Source organism: Poecilia mexicana, unplaced genomic scaffold (genome assembly GCF_051168715.1).
Source record: "Poecilia mexicana isolate PSO_F unplaced genomic scaffold, ASM5116871v1 scaffold_18, whole genome shotgun sequence".
Lineage (NCBI taxonomy): Eukaryota > Metazoa > Chordata > Actinopteri > Cyprinodontiformes > Poeciliidae > Poecilia > Poecilia mexicana.
Window position 1 is genome coordinate 12,744,523 of NW_028263387.1, and position 17,321 is coordinate 12,761,843.

Sequence of the window (17,321 nt, forward strand, 5' to 3'; positions counted from 1 at the left end):
TCTCCAGCAGTTTCAAATTCCCTCGTGGGAAAAAAAAAAAAAGAGAAGCCGAAAAATCCGATAAATGCCTGAAGGATTCATTTCAGCAGAAAATTTCAGGCTTCCAGATGTCTGCTGCGTTAAAGGGGATAGTAAAAGATCCTGCTGCCCGTCTTTTATCTCCTTTTTATCTCCAGTCACATTAATGCACCTCATTAGGCTACATATACTCATAGATTAGATTTGTTTGCATGTTGCTGATGTTGTCGTCTGAGCATCATGTAGGGACTAAAGTGACACAAATAACCAGGCTGTAAATGTTTTGTGCTTTTCCACGCAGATGTGGAAATAAAAAATTGTACTTGTCACGTCAAACATTGTAAGACACTGTTTCTGTCGAGCCTAATTTTGCGTAACGTTTGTCCTGCTAACAGAAAAGAATGAACAAAACTAATTCCTCGTCCACACACGGGAATGTTTATCCTGAAATGGGTCCGTTTTGAAAATGTTTTTAAGAGCCCAAGCATGTTGCTGTTGTAGCACCGTGCTTTGTGATCAAATGTCCTGTCTTTCGAAGCAGCTATGCTATCTAAACATTAGCATGCAGGAAAGAAACAATCAACCGTAAGAAGTGAATCAGTTTTACAGTTCAAAAAATTTAGACGTTTCATTAATTAAATGCAGTACATTTTTTTAAAAATTACATAAAATCTGATCCTCCTGTTCTGTTTGGAAACATCATGTTTGCCTCTCCTCTGCTGCAGACATCTACCCAGCTGACTGTGGGCATTGTGGATTAATTGACTGCATGACTGATTGATTTGTTAATTCATACTGTGGCTGTGCGCAATCTTAGCTGCCTCTCCCAGCTGGTTCATCAGATAAAGTGCACTTAGCCGGAGTATAAAAACCCCGGTCCAAGGATGGGGGGAAAAAAAAATGCTGAGGAAAGAAGAAGGGAGGAAGAGGAGCGCAATGAACGCTGAAATTGCATTCGTCCCCTCTGTTATCTTCCCCTTACCCTCCTGTGTTTCTCACACCTTCCTCTCCTCCGAGGAGGAAAAAGAGCTCCACAAATCCCTCCTAAACGTCAGGCACGCACGTACTGTACATGGACTGAAACATAAAAGAGTGAAGCTGCAGCATGAGGTAATCCGTTTAAGATGGTTTTAGCTCTCCAGCTAAGACAGATGTGTTAAAGCTCCTAAAAGTCAGGACGTTGGGGGCATTTTCTCTTAACATCTCCACCCTTTTTGAAAGTCAACAGGATGATTGGCAAACCTTTATGCTGGAGAGCTGTGGCTGACAGGTGTGAACACACTCACTTACGTTAGCATTTTTCAACCTGTGTGGAGATTTGAAAAGAAAACTTTCGCTTCGACTTTCTCCCCCCCCCCCCCTCCCATCTTACACAGCTATCACCCACTCCATTCGTCCTGCTGCAGACGAACTGACAGAAACCTTGTCAGCAGCATGGAGAGTGACTGTTCCCTCTGTTCTCTCCGCGCTACATTTCTGTCCCAGTATTGCAGTCGTTTAGCCCAGTGCCTCCATCATTTACTGACACATCGCTGCAGAGCCGTTGAGTCAGAAGCACGAGGTGACCTGCAGGGCAGCTCAGTGCTACAGAAGGCCGTCAGTGGTTTTAAAGAACCGCTGATACGGTACAGTGCTGTGAAAGGTTTTAGTCCTCTGTCCAAGCATCCATAACAAGTCTTAAATTCATCTATACATCTATATAAGCTATACATATGTTAATTAAAGGTATTAATTGTCATTAAAGGACAACTTAATCTTTCACATTCTCTTATATGCAGGTTTTTTTTTCCCTCACTGGACTTTTCTGTAAAGGTTTGAATCTCATGCTAACATCTTCTGTGATTTGAGGCAGTTGAGGCTACTGCTAACTAGCTGCTAACATAATTTAGCAAGCTAACTAGCTTTTTTTCACGCATCAGGAGTAAGCGCAAGTTTATCGCCAGGTAGCTGAAAGACCTTTGTTTTCGCCTCTCACTCACATCTGGTGACATCCCATCTGAGGCTGGGCACAAAAAAAACCTTTACATCTGGCTTCACTAATCATCCCCCATAGTTATAGTTTCTTTGGTCTTTAACTTCATTCAAGGTGGTACTAATGTTATCTAATACAAAAATGTTTATTGTATCAAAAGTACACTGTTAATTCCTGGATGTGCCCCTTCATAAAAGGGGGCGTCACTGATTCCCTTAATGGAAAACTGTCTTCGCCGCCCAGATCGACCTTTGCCACTTTGTGCTTGTTGTACAGAAAAAAATTGCCCAAATGCTAATGAATCTCCAGCGGACATTTGTGGGCTTTAAGAGTAGGCCGTCCAAACAGACGACGCGGCACGCCATCATTAGATTTCTGCTTCTTCTCTGCATCTGTTCCCACTGAGAATGCCAAGGGAATGAGGACTCCAGCGTGGAGTGGCTTTGAAGCGTCATTGCCGGTGGGGGCGAGCCGTCGTTTTCCTGCTCATTGGACCTCACAGTCATTTGGCTCGTCTCCCGCTCGGGCTTTGCCTCCTCCCACAGGAGTGGCTTAAGGTGCATGAGAGTTATGGCACATGGAGTAAAAAAAAAAGGAAATCATCCGGTCATGTCACTGTAGCTTTGTTTTTTTTTTATTTGCTCACAAATGAGTGGCAGACAACGTTAAACAACATTGGGAAACAAACTGCCCTGGTTATTTTCAGTGACGTTGGATCTACTGCCACTCATATTCATGGATGAGCAACCGGTTGGAAAGGCTGCAGCTTGATTTTTATGGCGTCTCAGTGTGCTCATTTATCCCACATTCAGGCTGCTAATGTCTTTCAATAACCCAAACTTGCAGCACAGAAAACCCCATAAAAATCAGATTTCACAGTTAGCCTACAAATCCACGTACGACCCTCTAAAATCTTATTTTCTTTTCTTTCCCACAAACAGCCCCATCTGTTGGATATAAAAAGAAAATCTGCTCATTTTCTTAATGCCGCTGATTACTGGGGAATTATAAAAATTTTGGCCGAGTCTGTGTCTTTTTACGTAACAGTGTGTCATTCAGAAACATTTGCCATGTAGCAGCAGAACAAATCTGCTGCATTCACCAAAATACGGGTTATTTACCAGGCAGGGATAGCAGGGAGCGAGCTTCCTGTTTGTTCTTCTACTTTAGGACAAATTTATTTAAATTAAATACGTTTATGGATGGAGTAAAGGTGGCAGAAAATTCAGAAAAAAACATTATTTTTGCTTTCTTTCAGAGCTACAGGGGAGTTTATTGTGTGTTTCATAGCATATTTAGTCCAATTAAACAGATCTAGAAAGAAAACTCTAAATTATAAATAAACATATTACACAAGAACGACTTAATTTGTTATATAATACTAATATTAAAATTATTTTTATTCAAATTCAGCACCAAATCTTGATTTCAACAATTCGCCTTTCTGAATAGAACCGTTTTAAAAAGGTCACTCTGGTGTCTCTTCATCGCCTCATCCAGCCAAATCAAAGACTTCATCAGTTTTCATCAGCTGTGCTCTAGGCAGGACAAATCTGCATCCTCTTTTGATCCGGTCAGGCCTGGTGTTAGTGGCTCCCTAGATAGATTTAGGATGTGAAATAACTGTACATAACACGTCAAGTGATTTTTTTTTTCACATTGCTGCCTTCAGAATCTCCATATAATCCAGTCGTCTTGCTGTTTGTTTCATTGTTACTCGCTGCCGTTCAACTTCCCTGTTATCAAAACAGATCTGCATTTCCTACATGAGGTTTAGCTCATGAGGCTTCACTTTTCTCTTCATCAGGCTGCAAACTTTTCTCCTTCTCTCTTTTCTCGATAAATAAGTGAGAAGTATTAAGAAAATCCCCCCTAGAAGCTGTGGATCATAGTTAACCCTCTGTTATACCTGCAGGCAAAAAAAACTAACAAAAAAACATAAAGCAGTCAACAGTTCACTCTTATCTGTATTTGTTTTTAGATCATCTTTGGTAGTTCTTTGCACATTTTGTGCACATTTTGTGAATTTGTTAAGATTCAACTGAGAATCTTAACAAATTCAATTGGAGCACTTTCAGTATGGTTATGAACTCCAGGTATTTCAGAAGGCCTCTCTGCCATCACCCTCATTTTTCCTTAGATTCAAGTCAGGACTCTGACAAAAATTACTGCCAATCAGAGGAAACTTGTTGGTGAAATTAAAGGATCAATTCAATGCCAGGGAGATGAATAAATTTGTGCTCCGTGGTAGATATCAACAATTAGCTCAAATCTGGAAAAATATGAAGTGTTGATGTAACAAAAAGAGAACAAAGGCCAGAAAAATACTCAGAAGAAAACTAATTTGGAGTTTAACTGTTGGTATCAGCGATTTGGGATTAAGTTTATAGTCCTACTAATCAAAGCCGTGGTATAAATAAACCGTGTCCGCACAGAGCAGGGGTTTCTAACGATCCACCTGCACCACAGTGACGGAGCCGCTGCGAAGAGCCACGTTGGCTCCCTTTCTCGCGTTCCTCACCTTCTGTTGTCTCCGTCCTCCCGTCCTCAGGGCCTGGTGGGTGAAAAGTACGGCAGCATCCGGGTGCCGGGCGAGGTGGAGTCGGCGGAGTTTGAGATGATCCTGGACGCGGCTGTGGAGGCGGGGCTGGACACCCACATTTTGGAGGAGTGGTACTGCAGGGATGAAAACTCTGTGCCACCCGCATACTACCTCAAACCCAAAGCCCAAATGCTCAAGAACTACCAGAACTCTGTGAGTCTCATCCGCTGACCGCGGTCTGATTACGACGCCTTTCTATCGGACGTTTTCACATTTCGCCACATTGAAACCACAAACTTCAAGGTGTTGCAACAGAATTTTACACCTTTTTTAATGGGCATTGGAACTGATACTTTGTTTTTTCACTTTTTTTCCCCTCAATATAAGTTTTAAAGGTGGCTTATGTATGCATTCAATTACCTGTGGTTCAATGTGTCAACACTTGAATACGTACCGATCTAAATTAGGGCCGCTCTACGTTTCATCATTTCATTTATATTATTTGATTTTCCCTCTACTTCGCCATTTACCACTGCTCTGAAAAGCAATGAAGTTTGTGGTTGTGATGCGAAAACGAACAAAAAAGTTCAAGGGGAATGAACGGCTCAGTTTGACTGAACTTTGGGGGGAAATTGAAGCTTTAGTTTTCCGCTGTTATCTTGTAGATCCACAAACAGAATTTGTGGATCTACAAATGCGAATGAAATTTTTATGAGCACGTCATCATTGTAGATTTGTGTTCTTATATCCATGTTATGAAACACCCCAGCTCTGCCTGATAAACGCATTTTATCTGCTTCTGCAGAAGGGAGGCTTTGCATCAAGTTTGCGAGTGCAGTTGTTTTTGTTCAGGCAGCTCTTAAACCCTTTTCATGTTTTCTGCTTTAATGGTTTCCCAGCCAACAGCAGGCCCCATGAAATCCTTTAAAAGCAGTTTTTGTTGGGGTTTTTTTACCAGCGAGGTTTATTTGGAAAAACGTTCTTTAACGTTTTACGAGAATATTTTGCACTTATGCTAATGGTAATAACTCAAATTTGGAGAACGCTCTGAAAGCAGACCAGAAAAACTCTCAGACTGATACAAATTTCAGTATTCAGATTTTTCCCCCCCCCTTTCTTGCTCAGTTCTGCCCAGTAGTCACTCAGATGAGAATGGCAGCTTTCCTTCAGTACATGACGAGCGTTACAGTCAGCCTTTCCTCTCTCTGGCCCTCATCCCCTTTTAGATGGAGTCGAGCAGCGCAGCAAAGACCAAGAATGACAAGGCCTGGAGGAATGTGTCAGAGGAGATCAAGAGGATCTTCCGGACGGCGGTGCTGCAGCTGCAAGAGAAAGGAACCATGAAGAGCGCAGACGCCAACAAATTCCTTTGCTCTGGTGAGATTCGGGCCTTCTCTTTCCTTTTTTTTTTTTTCTTGACAAATGTTTTTGAATTGTTCCTGTTAAGCCAGACTAAGTCTCACCTCTGACCTTATCAGAGGTCAGAGGTGAGACTTTTACTGTTTTTATTTTCTAAAAAAATTAAAAAACTATGAATAATCTTTTTTTTTATTTTGAATTTAAGATATTTTTTCCTAATGTTTTCTTTACTTAAGTACTAAAACAAATAAAAATAAATATGTACATGATAAAATATATTTTAAATTTTTTTTCCAGGTTCCTATTATGGCAAACAATCTTTGTCATTTTTAAAGCAAGATTAACTTTGTATTACATTGTAGAGGACTCTTAATGCAGTGGCAGCATAATTCACCCTGTGGGATGTTATTTGCACAATGTGTTTCTCTGCATTGGGTTCTTCTCAGTTAAAGGGTACTCTCTCTTTAAGAGATTCTGATTTCCCCTGTTTTTTTAGGTTAATATCTAAAAAGATGGTTGTAATTGTTTTTTGGTGCTGCAGAATAATTGAAACACATCAGGTGGAGACAAAAAGAGAAAAGAGGCAACAGATTCCTTTATTTTCCATCCACCACAATGTACAGGCTTAAATATAACACACAAACTGGTATTTATTTATCTTTCTATTAAAATGTTGCACTGCAACCACATCGTTTTGTGGTCTTCAACGAGATCCTAATGCAATTCTGGTTGAAAATTATAATGGTAAACTAACTTAGCTTCCTAGCAAAGTCCAGAGATTGTCAATTATATTACAGTTGGGGTTGCTTTAGAAGTTGAATGTTAGCTTGTTTTATCCATTTAAAGGCCGTTTTGTTGCGTGTTTGGGATCATCCTGTTTGATCAGCTCAGAAGATGAGATGGGATGAATTTTGTCTTCTGTTTAACTCGTCACAATCTTTTAAAAGTCTTTTTTTTTGTTATTGAAACAAATGGTAGATGTTTTAAAGCAACTTTAACGTATTTTCTTGTTCGCTACCGTCTAGACACTTTTATTCATGCTGCATCTCCTCTCTCGGATGCGTTTAATTTTATCCAGGTTTTTGTTTTTGTTTTTTTCCTGTAGCTTCTGTTTATTAAGAGCAGAAGACCTAAATCTGTCAGAAGCTTTATATCAGAGCAGTGTTGTTATTATACAGCACATGAATAATTTTAACTTTGGAACTGGATTTTATTTCAGTTAAATATAGCTACTAGACAGCAACAAAAATGTTTGCTTAGAAACAATTGCTGTTACTTATATTTTTAAATCTTCTTTACATGAATAACCTTGACTGAACTGAGCACAAATATGCAGTTAAAATGTCGATCCGCCTTAAGAGACCTACTGATTTTTAGTGTAAAATAAACCTAATATTCTGCATTGCATCCCCTAGAAAACACTTCAATAAAAGTGGAATGTTAATAAAACCCAGAACAACAACACATTAATCTGCTTTTTAAGTGCCATAAACTGAGCCTTACAGGTTTGTTAGTAATATTTTTAAGTCTGAGCAACAGATAAAAGATCCAGGAGTCGGGCTGGGCAGATGAAATGTTTACCTAAAAACAAAGCACTGCTTCCTGAACCTTCTTTCTACCTCAAGGACGAAGGAAACAAGACAGATCAAATAAAATTTTTGTAAAGATGTTTTTTAGGAGAGAATTGGTAAACATCAGCCTATTTCTGCTGACAGGGAAGCAGTGACTTTGTGCACAATGACAATAAATGAAACATCAGAAAGATTGATACATAAATAAGTTGTGTAATATACTGGTCTCTGCAAGTTGAAGCAGCAGCAAAAATAGTCACTTGCTTGTCGATTTCTCACCGTTTCCTTACAACATTTTAACTGAGTCTGAAGTAAAATATGTTGAAAATATGTCCAGTTGTTCTCAGACTGGAAAGCTAATTTAAGGGGCAGTCAGACTTTTATCCTGATCGGTATTAAGTGTTATAGCTGGAGAAGCCCTGAGCAGGCTTTTTCCGGCAGATACACATTTTTAATTTTCTTTCATTCCTATTTCATTTGGACTATACCACATAAACAGGAAGAGATTGTGCTACAAGTTCTAATCCCTATTAATTACAGGACATATTCTGAACCTTTATTTTGTCCTTAATAAACTCAAAGAACAGCTTCAGTGAATAAAAAAGGAAGATAAGGAGAAAAATGTCCTGTCCTGATCCCGTATTGACTGATTGTTTCGTCTCTTGTCATGGTTCTTATACCAAAATGTTTTTCACATCTAAAAAAAAAAAAAGTCCTTGAAAACTCTCATTTTTGTCACTGCAGCTTTGGAGGATGAATTGGACTTTGCCCTCGGGAAACAAACGCCCGCCTTTCTCAGGAAATGCGTCTGCTACATACGCAAGATCTCCAACTTCGACCGCTTCGCCAAGCTCCCCGACATGGCCCGCTACATGGACATCGTGGTGAGCGCCGACCGCGTCATGCGCAACCAGGAGGCCTACGAGCGTCTCCTGAAGGTGCGCGACGAGTTCATCCCCACCATCGTGGCCGCCTCCAACCTCCGCGTCTACTCTTCGGTCACTCACTGCGACATGAAGCTGGGCTACTCTCAGGAGGTGGAGAGCCACTACGTGGAAGGTCTCTGCAAGCAGTTCTACGAGGACATGGTGGACATCATCCAGGCCACCGTGCAGCAGAACTTTGACACAGAGACCGACCCACTGTACGATGAGATTTTGCAGCACCTGTCCCTGTGTAAGACCTACGCGACCCTCTATAAGTACAAGTCGGAGACTCTGGATTACGTGCAGGAGTACATCATGCCGTCCAAAGGGAGCAGGATGAGCCCCCTGGTGGTGTACGGAGGGCCCTGCACCGGGAAGACGCTGCTGCTCTCCGAAGTGGCCAAGCAGGTGAGGCATAAACAAAAGGATGTCCTCCCTGTCACTTTTTACTCGGTGGTTATCTCAGTTTGTTCACGCTTGCTTCCGTCTGTCTGTCTGATCTCAGCATGTGTCCATCTTTGTACAACAAAGCATGAGGGGGCGTGCAACTGTTCATCTTCTCGCAAGCGCTTGCTCGCTTGACCATCTGTGCATCTGCCAAGAGGCACTCCATCGCCGTGCATGCGTGTGTCGTTCGTTTCCCGTGAAGCCAAAGCAAGTGTGCACAAGTCGATACGCCTTTTTTTTACAACTCCACTTTTTACTTTTTGTCCATGTGCCAGCGTTGTATTTTGTGTTATTACTGGTATTTTTATTTTTATTCTCATCTTTCACCCTTTGCTTGTGTGGCTGCCATCTGCCTGTCCAGCCACATAACGATCACCCTACAGATGTCCTCCGTCTATTCCTCTAGGGTCACACATTAGCTTTATGCACCTTTTCAGGTTAAAGAGACAAGTAACATGTCTAATGTCAACATTTGGCAACCGCATTCTTTGAGCGTTAACTGAAGAAAGGAATTAAATATACAGTTTTAAACTTTAGAGTAATATAAAATAAACACACATGCATGTAAAAGTATCTTAGCGCATTTCAGTGGGACAGAAAGTTACACATTACGGTGACGAGGAGGAATATGAATACAAAGTTCTCTATTTTTATTATAAATAAATATCCAAAATGTTGCTCTGTCAGTATTTAGCCCCCTTTGTTCTCATGCCACTAAATAAAACCCAGCTCAACTGGCAGGTCAAGACTTGATGTGGGAAAAAAATCTTTAGTTATTGGGTTTATTCTTTGAAATTACAATAATGTAATGATAGTTTTTATTTGTTAAACCAGTGTCAGAAGTAGTGATAGTTGTGTGGTTTTGTCGATTGCCCTCTAGGACCTTTAAGTAATTCAGAAAAAAAAGCCTTATAGATACTTGACTACTTCCTTTTTCTAATCAACTTTCCAGTAACTTAATCTTAGTTTAAACCAGCAGTTCTGTGAAGATCTCAGACGTTTATTAGATGTTTGCATTGCAAATTCATGTTTGCAACACAACAAAATGTTCAAAATATCTGTTAGAATACAGATAACAGATACATTTAATTAATTTAGACAAATATCACTTTACATCAGCATTATTGCTTCAGTGTAAGCGGATGGGGAATAATTTTTTTCTATCCTGATTTTTGATGCCAGCTGTACGTAGACAGAGTAATGTGCACAACGAACTTGAGAGAGAAAAGTGCTCTGAGGTCTCTGAGCGTCCACTATAATCCCAATGGAGGTAATGTACACTTGATTTGCTTCATCTAAGCCTGCAGAGTGTGGCGTAACATAAGAGGGCAGCTAAATTCTTCCAAGTCATCTGAGCTGTGCATTAAACTGCTATTAGAGCAACATCCAGATATTTTCTATTTGCAGGAAAATCACTAATTTTCCCAATGTAGATAAATGATCATAGCATTTTTACTGGCAAATATTTGGTTATTTGCTGGACCTTTATCATTAAAGCAAAAGTGCATCCACTTTTCTCTGCCGTTCTCCTTTTTGTGAAGAAAGTGGGAAAATGAACCTTTCTTCATTTTAATCTGTTTATTTATAGATTGATAGGATACATTTTATGGTTTGCTCCTGTCTCAAAAAGATTGTTGCCTTAAAAACACTCTACTATTGAGACTGCTAGAGTGACAGGAAGTACTCTGGTGCTTTATAGTACCAGGAAATGTTCTAACCAGATAACATATTTTTCTTTTCCACCAGGGAAAGTGTTCAGCTTTTATACACAGCTATCTGACAGCTCACAAGTAGTACCATCACTACTCTTTGTTGTACTCAGGCAGAATAAAATACAGTAAATTTTTTGAAATCCATACATGTGGACGGAACTGCATTTTTATTTTTCAGGGGGGAAAAAAGAGAATTTCATTGTCAGGGTAGGAACTCTTCTACATCATATTTAAACTGTAAATTATCTCCAAACAGAATATATGTTCCTGGGGTTTTTTATGCTTCCGTCAAACACAAAGCTTAAAATGGAAAGCAGAGTCATCTGGGTTGCCCTAAAAATGTCAGATAGCATTAAAATACTTGCTGCAACTCTCAACTGGGCCATTTAATGAATTTATGAATGAAATTATGGTAGTCTCAATATTAGAGCAGTTCTTCTAAACAGATACCTCCCATCAATAAAAAATGAAATTATAATACCACAATGAGCAGAATATAAGAAAACAATAAGGTTAAGGTAAACAAAGTTATCTGAACTAGAATATTGAATATCTTATTTTTTGCTGTGGTAAAAACCTCTGTCAGAAAAGTATTTAATCAAATTCATTTTTCAGTTTTGGTTTCAGTTTTTAGTTTTGATTAACAGAAATTCTAAAAGGACCTTCCAATGTCAGAAAAGGTTCAGCTTTCAGCCAATTTGGTTTTAACCCTGACATGTACATTTATTTTATGAAACCATTTTGACTATGTTTGTGCTATTCCTTACTTTCCCAGGCCTACACATGGCTTCAAAAAGAGATGGGTCCAGAAACAGATCCAGTGGTCATCGTCCGATTTATTGGCTCTAGCCAGCTCTCCACCGACCTACGAACCCTTCTCCAGAGCATCTGTGAGCAGATTGCAATAAACTACCGCTGCCTGATTCACTTCTTGCCTAACAAGATTCAGGAGATGAGGGAGCTTCTAATCAACCTCCTTGGGGAGTCATCCTTCCACAGGCCCCTTGTCATTGTCCTGGATGCCATGGAGCAACTCTCTGACGCTGACGAGGCCCGTAAGCTGTGGTGGCTTCCCGTACACCTGCCTCGCACTGTCCGCATAGTTGTATCAACACTGCCCAACAAACATGGTATCCTGCAGAAGCTGCGTCATCTCATTCATGATGAAAGGTACTATGTGGAGTTAATCCAGCGAGACCGAAAGGTCTGCAGCCAAATGTTAAAGCAGCAGCTGCTCGGGGTGAAGAGGAAGGTAACGTCAGGCCAACAGATCTATGTCAATGAGGCACTTGCCAAGTGTACTTTACCCATGTTTGTCAACCTCATCTACAGAGAAGTAGTTCATTGGAGGTCTCACAAAGATGTCGATGACAAGTCTCTGTGCTCAACAGTACACGAAAGCATTGAGCAGCTCTTCTATTCTGTGGAGAACAAGCTGGGCCAACGATTTGTCTTCAGGGCATTAGGATATGTCACCATGGCAAAGGCAGGGCTAACGGAGGTTGAGTTAGAAGACATCCTATCTCTTGATAACATTGTTCTTGGAGACGTCATAGTACCAAGTTACCTTAAAAATCCACTAAGGATTTCCTACGACCTAGTTGCTAAACTCAAAGAAGAGCTTGAAGGCTATCTGGTTGAGCGGCAGGTGCGAAATGTCACACTGATGGTCTGGGCCAACAGGCACCTACATCTCATTGCCCAGAAACTCTACCTCAGCAATGAGGAGGATGTACATCAAATGCACAGCCTCCTGGCTGAGTACTTCCTAGGAGCATGGTCAGGAGGGAGGAAGAAGATCTTTACCTATGACAATAACCATTTCACTTCCCTGAATATTTCACACCACAAGAACCCTCATCATCAACAGTCACATGAAAAAACGTCCTCTGATAAATACTCATACGACAGACAGACTCCTGAACAGCCTTGGGTGTTCCAGTGCAACCTACTGGAGCCTGACATCTTCTTCGTCAATCACAGAAAGATGACAGAGCTGGTGTACCACCTGACCAGGAGTGGCCGGACAGACGATCTCATGTTTGGTGTCATTATGAACTTCAGCTGGCTTTACACAATGATCAAGATTGGTCAGTTTGACAAGGCTATAACAGATATTGATCTTGCTTACACCTGCAGCCAAGAAAAGGAGCTAAAATTTCTGGCCACCACTCTCCGTAGCATTAAGGTGAAAGTACTAAAGAACCCTGCATCACTGTCTGCAGAACTGCAGCAAAGGCTTCTGCCAGTTGTCACCTCCCTGCCTAAGCTCAGACACCTTCTCCTGGAGTGTGACAAAGATGGTCCCAAGTACTGCTCTATTGTGCCTCTCCACTCCTCTATGGACGTAACCTACAGTCCAGAGAGACTTCCTCTTTGCTCCAGTTATATACAGATCGTGGAGATTTTACCCACTCTAGCCCCCAACATAGTCCTTGTAGCACTGGAAGATGGATCTATCAGCACCTGGGATGTAGAAAGCAGGCAGCTCCTTCGGCAGATTGACACAGCCAGATCTGTCGTGCTGGGAATCAGGCTAACCACTGATGAGAAGTACCTGGTGGTTGCCACAACCAAAAATACTCTGCTCATCTATGATAATCACAAATCCTGCCTTTTATCAGAGGTTGAAATTAAGGGGTCAAAGCACAGTGGTGTTGCTGGAGGAGTTGCTTTCATAAACGGTTTTACCCTTTCTACCCACCATGCACTTGCGTGGCTTGAGGCTAGTAAGGATGTCAGTGTTATTGACCTTGTTTACGGCTGGCCCCTCTACCAGTTCCATTGCTGGTATGAAGTAACCTGTGTCCAATGTTCGCCAGATGGCATGTACGCCTTTTGTGGCCAGTACCTGAACACAACATCAGTCTTTCATCTAGGAAATGGAGAAAAGTTGTCCACTGTGACGTCAGAGTTCTCTGGGGGGTTTGTCAAGTCTATCCTAGTACTGGACACTCTTAACCAAATGGTAATGATTGACAATGAGGGAAGTCTGTCAGTGTGGAACACCAAAGAGATAACCAACCCGAAGCTGATGGAGGATTACGATTGCAGGGGGGATGAAAGCGAAGTTGTGGGTATTGAATTATCTGAAGATCAGCGTTCCATTCTCATTTGCAAGGCCAGTAGTATTGAGGTTCTGGATACAAAAGTATGGAAAATGCTGGAGAAATTCAAAGCTAAACGTAGTGAGCGATTTGTTGCTGCTGTTCTCTCCAAAAACGGGCAAAGCATTGTTGCCTCAATGGAGAATACTTCATCTATTTTTGTCTGGAGGAGAGACAGTGGGCAGTGCATGGCCAGCCTGATTGAGATCTCAGGAGCTATTGTGAAACTCATAAAATCAGCCCACCACAACCTACTTCTTTCTGTAGCCAGCAGCGGCGTTTTGTCTGTCTGGGACATTGACATAATCACAGCCATGTCTAACATTGATAAAACAGGCAAGAAGATCCAGACGCTACAGCTGACTGGGCGAGAGGACTATGTATTCACCATGGACGGCTCAGAGGCAGTCCACAAGTGGAACTTTAGCACCGGGTTTATTGAGACGGTCTTCAAACACGAGGGCATGGTGGAGAACTGTGTCCTCACCTCCTCAGGGGATCTCATGGTGACTTCGGACGACAAGTCCAGTCAGTATATCTGGCAAACCAACACCGGAGAAAACATCTTCCGCATAAACGGACAGAGAATCTCACAGCTGCTGATCACCCACAATGACCAGTTTGTGGTTTCTCTCTGTGAGCAGAATGCCTCAAGAGTCTGGAGACTGGCTACTGGGCACAAAGTCTGCAACATTTTAGTCAGCCTTCAGAATGCACTTATCACTACAGCAAACACTTTCCTGGTGGGCACTTCCAAGAACAAACTGCTTGCTGTGAGTCTGTGGTCAGGCAGTGTATCAAAGAAATTTGTCTGCGATGATGGCATTACCATTGTCAACTTCAAACTCATTCCAGACTGTCCAGATTGTGCGGTCTTTATCACGTCCACAGAAACAGTCTTCATCTGGAGTGTGGCAGACGAGTCAGTCTGCAGGAGAGTCCAGTTGCCGGCCAACTTCCTTAAAAATCTCGAAGATTTTCAAATCTCACCCAATGGAAAGTTAGGAATAGTCTCCAAAGGTGATGAGAACATTAACGTCCTGGATCTTCACAGCGGAAAGCTACGGCTTGTCCATGCAGCCGGTATTATCTGGCGTCAGAAATTATCAAGAGACGGCCGCTACCTTGTGTATGTTTGTTTCCGCAACTGTGATGAGGACGACGAGGCCGGTGTGGTGTCCAATTTGATCGTAATGCGTCTTGCCGACGGCAAGAGCATCGGCACATGCTCACTTTACAAAACTCCCACCTTCCTGTCCCTGTCCCAGCGTGCACTAAACATCATCATCGGCTTCGAGGACGGTAGCATTGGCACATACACGGTTGTGGACCGCGTGGACGCCGCCCTTAAGATAAAGATAGCCACCTCCAACAGCCGACAGATTGTCAACAACGCTTCACAGAAGGTGCGCCCCAAATGTGGCAACCATTCGTTCAAGTCCGTTGCCGACTGCATCTGGAGGGAATCGACGGAAGTCTTCTCAAGGGACAGCCCCATTAATGTGTCAGACTCAGGAGAAGGTGAGTCGACAACACCTACAAAGAAGGCTGAACTGCTGCAGTGAGAGTTTGGGGGGAGTTGAGACAGGAGACAGGGGTAAAGAGGTAGGAATCTCTGGGGTTGCAGTTGATTCTTGTTTACAGCCACGTGATTCAGCTGCAGATGTCAGCCCTGTGGGTAGTTATTGGGTTGACAATTTTAACGCTGCACTCAAATGATGTATTACTTACTTCCAACATATGATACACTTTCTGTTAGTTTTAAACATGAAGACTGTTAGAAAAAATGTTCTGTTTTGCAAAACAAAAAAAAAGTATATTCTGTATTAGTTTACCATTATGTGTCCTTTTGCATTTGAAGAACAAAATTCGTACCAAAATGTCTCGTTTCCAACCCAGTGATCTTTTGTGTCCACAGTTTGTTAGCCACCTCTGTTATTTTCTTTTCTTCATAAACATTAAGCCATAATGTCATTCCTAAAAGAGTACATCCATGTTTGTATTAATATCAGGTGGTACTGTACAAAAAGGATGAACAAATGTACAGAACATATCTCATTTTGGCTGCTGCAATTTGTGCAACTCCTTAAAAATGTTACGTTGTGCTTAATGCAATCAAAGTGAGTGCCTGGAAATAAAAATAAAATAAAAAATTGCTCATCACGTGCAGATCACAAAATTAACGAAAGTGCAGGGACTTTGTAAACATAGTACACACACTGTTGTATATTAATTGCATCTGATGCCGATTCTACTGAAACCCAGTCAACATCAGGAGAGAACTGCAACGCAACTCTGAGGATTGATTGCTTTATAGTTTTTGGAACTGTTTACATAGATTTTAATATAGGTTTACCTGCTGTTCCATCAATTCGCGTGCAGGTAGTCTTTATGGGGAACACCACTATTGAGCATACAGTGTAGCATAGCACCACGCACATTAACGCCTTAACTTGTGTACTTGCTTTAGGTTCTGTGGAGTCTGTTTGTCCATTATAAAAGGACAGAATGAGTTTTACATTAAAAACTTGGCCAAGTGAGCATATTTAGAGGTTTAGTCGATAGGTGGATGCACTTTAGGAGTGGTTTGTGAGATAGTTATATTTATTCAGCAGAAATATATGAATTACAAAAAATTATTTAGATTTTTCTTTTAAAGCAATTATTGGCTCGGTTTACAGATGTATATAGATCACAGTATTACAGAAGAATACCTAAAGAATGGAAGATGGAGACATCTAAACAAGCTTTTTGAGATGAAGTCTCTGTTGTAATATAATTTTGCAAATGTGGGGGGAAAAAAAGGTTTAGTCCTAGCAAAAAAAAGTGTGTTTGTGAACATCTGAGCACAGATTAGTACATTTTTAACAAATTGCCTAGACTTATAATTAAAAAAAATCTTCACAGCTTTACAAAAAGTGGCACAGGCTTCATAGTTCTTGTATAAAACATCTAAAATATAACATAACAGAATATGTCATTTTGTTCTGAAATAGATTCCAGTTTTTATGTTGTGTCTAGGCATGGGCCGGTCTCTCATTTTAAGGAACGTAGTTTTAAAAACCTTTCCTTTTCAATTATGTCTAATATCGTAGCTCACAACAGTTATATTTCTGTATTTGAAACTGAGAAATGTGTAAAATGTTAAAAAAAAAATAGCACAAGGCAGAGAAGAATGCAACAGAAAGTTACCTAATAATAACTTTAGGAATGCCAAACTCAAACATCAATACAATTGGCACCATGCAACAATACAAGACAAGACAACTGGCACAAAGGGCACAGTAGCACCAGTCTTGTTTTTCAAAGTTCATAAAGTGAAAATGTATGTGAAAATTTACCTAGTCAGTTAGAGAAAGCCAGGAGAAATGTTGCCTGCAAGCAGAACCTTGGACACCTGTTAAACTGATGCCCTCTGGAGATTATTATTTATTTATTTAGCACCATTCAGTTGCAATGTCTGTTCTGGTTCAGACAAGTACTGGTGTTCACAGGTATGCATCAACATGTTCTTCCCAAAAACTTTGATCAGAATAGTCTACTGTAAATTAGCAAGTCATGCAGCAATAGTGGAGGTCTACTTCAGTGTTTCACCTACACTAGTTATGTAAATGAATTAACAGAGGGTACTAAAAATAAAAATAAAACATGTAAAAAAAAAAAAAAA

At 40.9% G+C, this 17,321-nt stretch overlaps 1 protein-coding gene across 1 annotated transcript in view; it reads left to right on the top strand.

The window, feature by feature from the left end:
* The window catches only part of nwd2 (NACHT and WD repeat domain containing 2), a 41,016-nt gene extending 23,695 nt beyond the window's left edge, over nucleotides 1–17,321 (top strand). Inside the window, exons 4-7 of the mRNA XM_088015187.1 lie at nucleotides 4,542–4,745; nucleotides 5,759–5,909; nucleotides 8,207–8,796; nucleotides 11,323–17,321. Of these exons, the coding sequence (XP_087871313.1) occupies nucleotides 4,542–4,745; nucleotides 5,759–5,909; nucleotides 8,207–8,796; nucleotides 11,323–15,219 (4,842 nt within the window). The 3' untranslated portion in view covers nucleotides 15,220–17,321. The remainder of the gene's footprint in view (nucleotides 1–4,541; nucleotides 4,746–5,758; nucleotides 5,910–8,206; nucleotides 8,797–11,322) is intronic.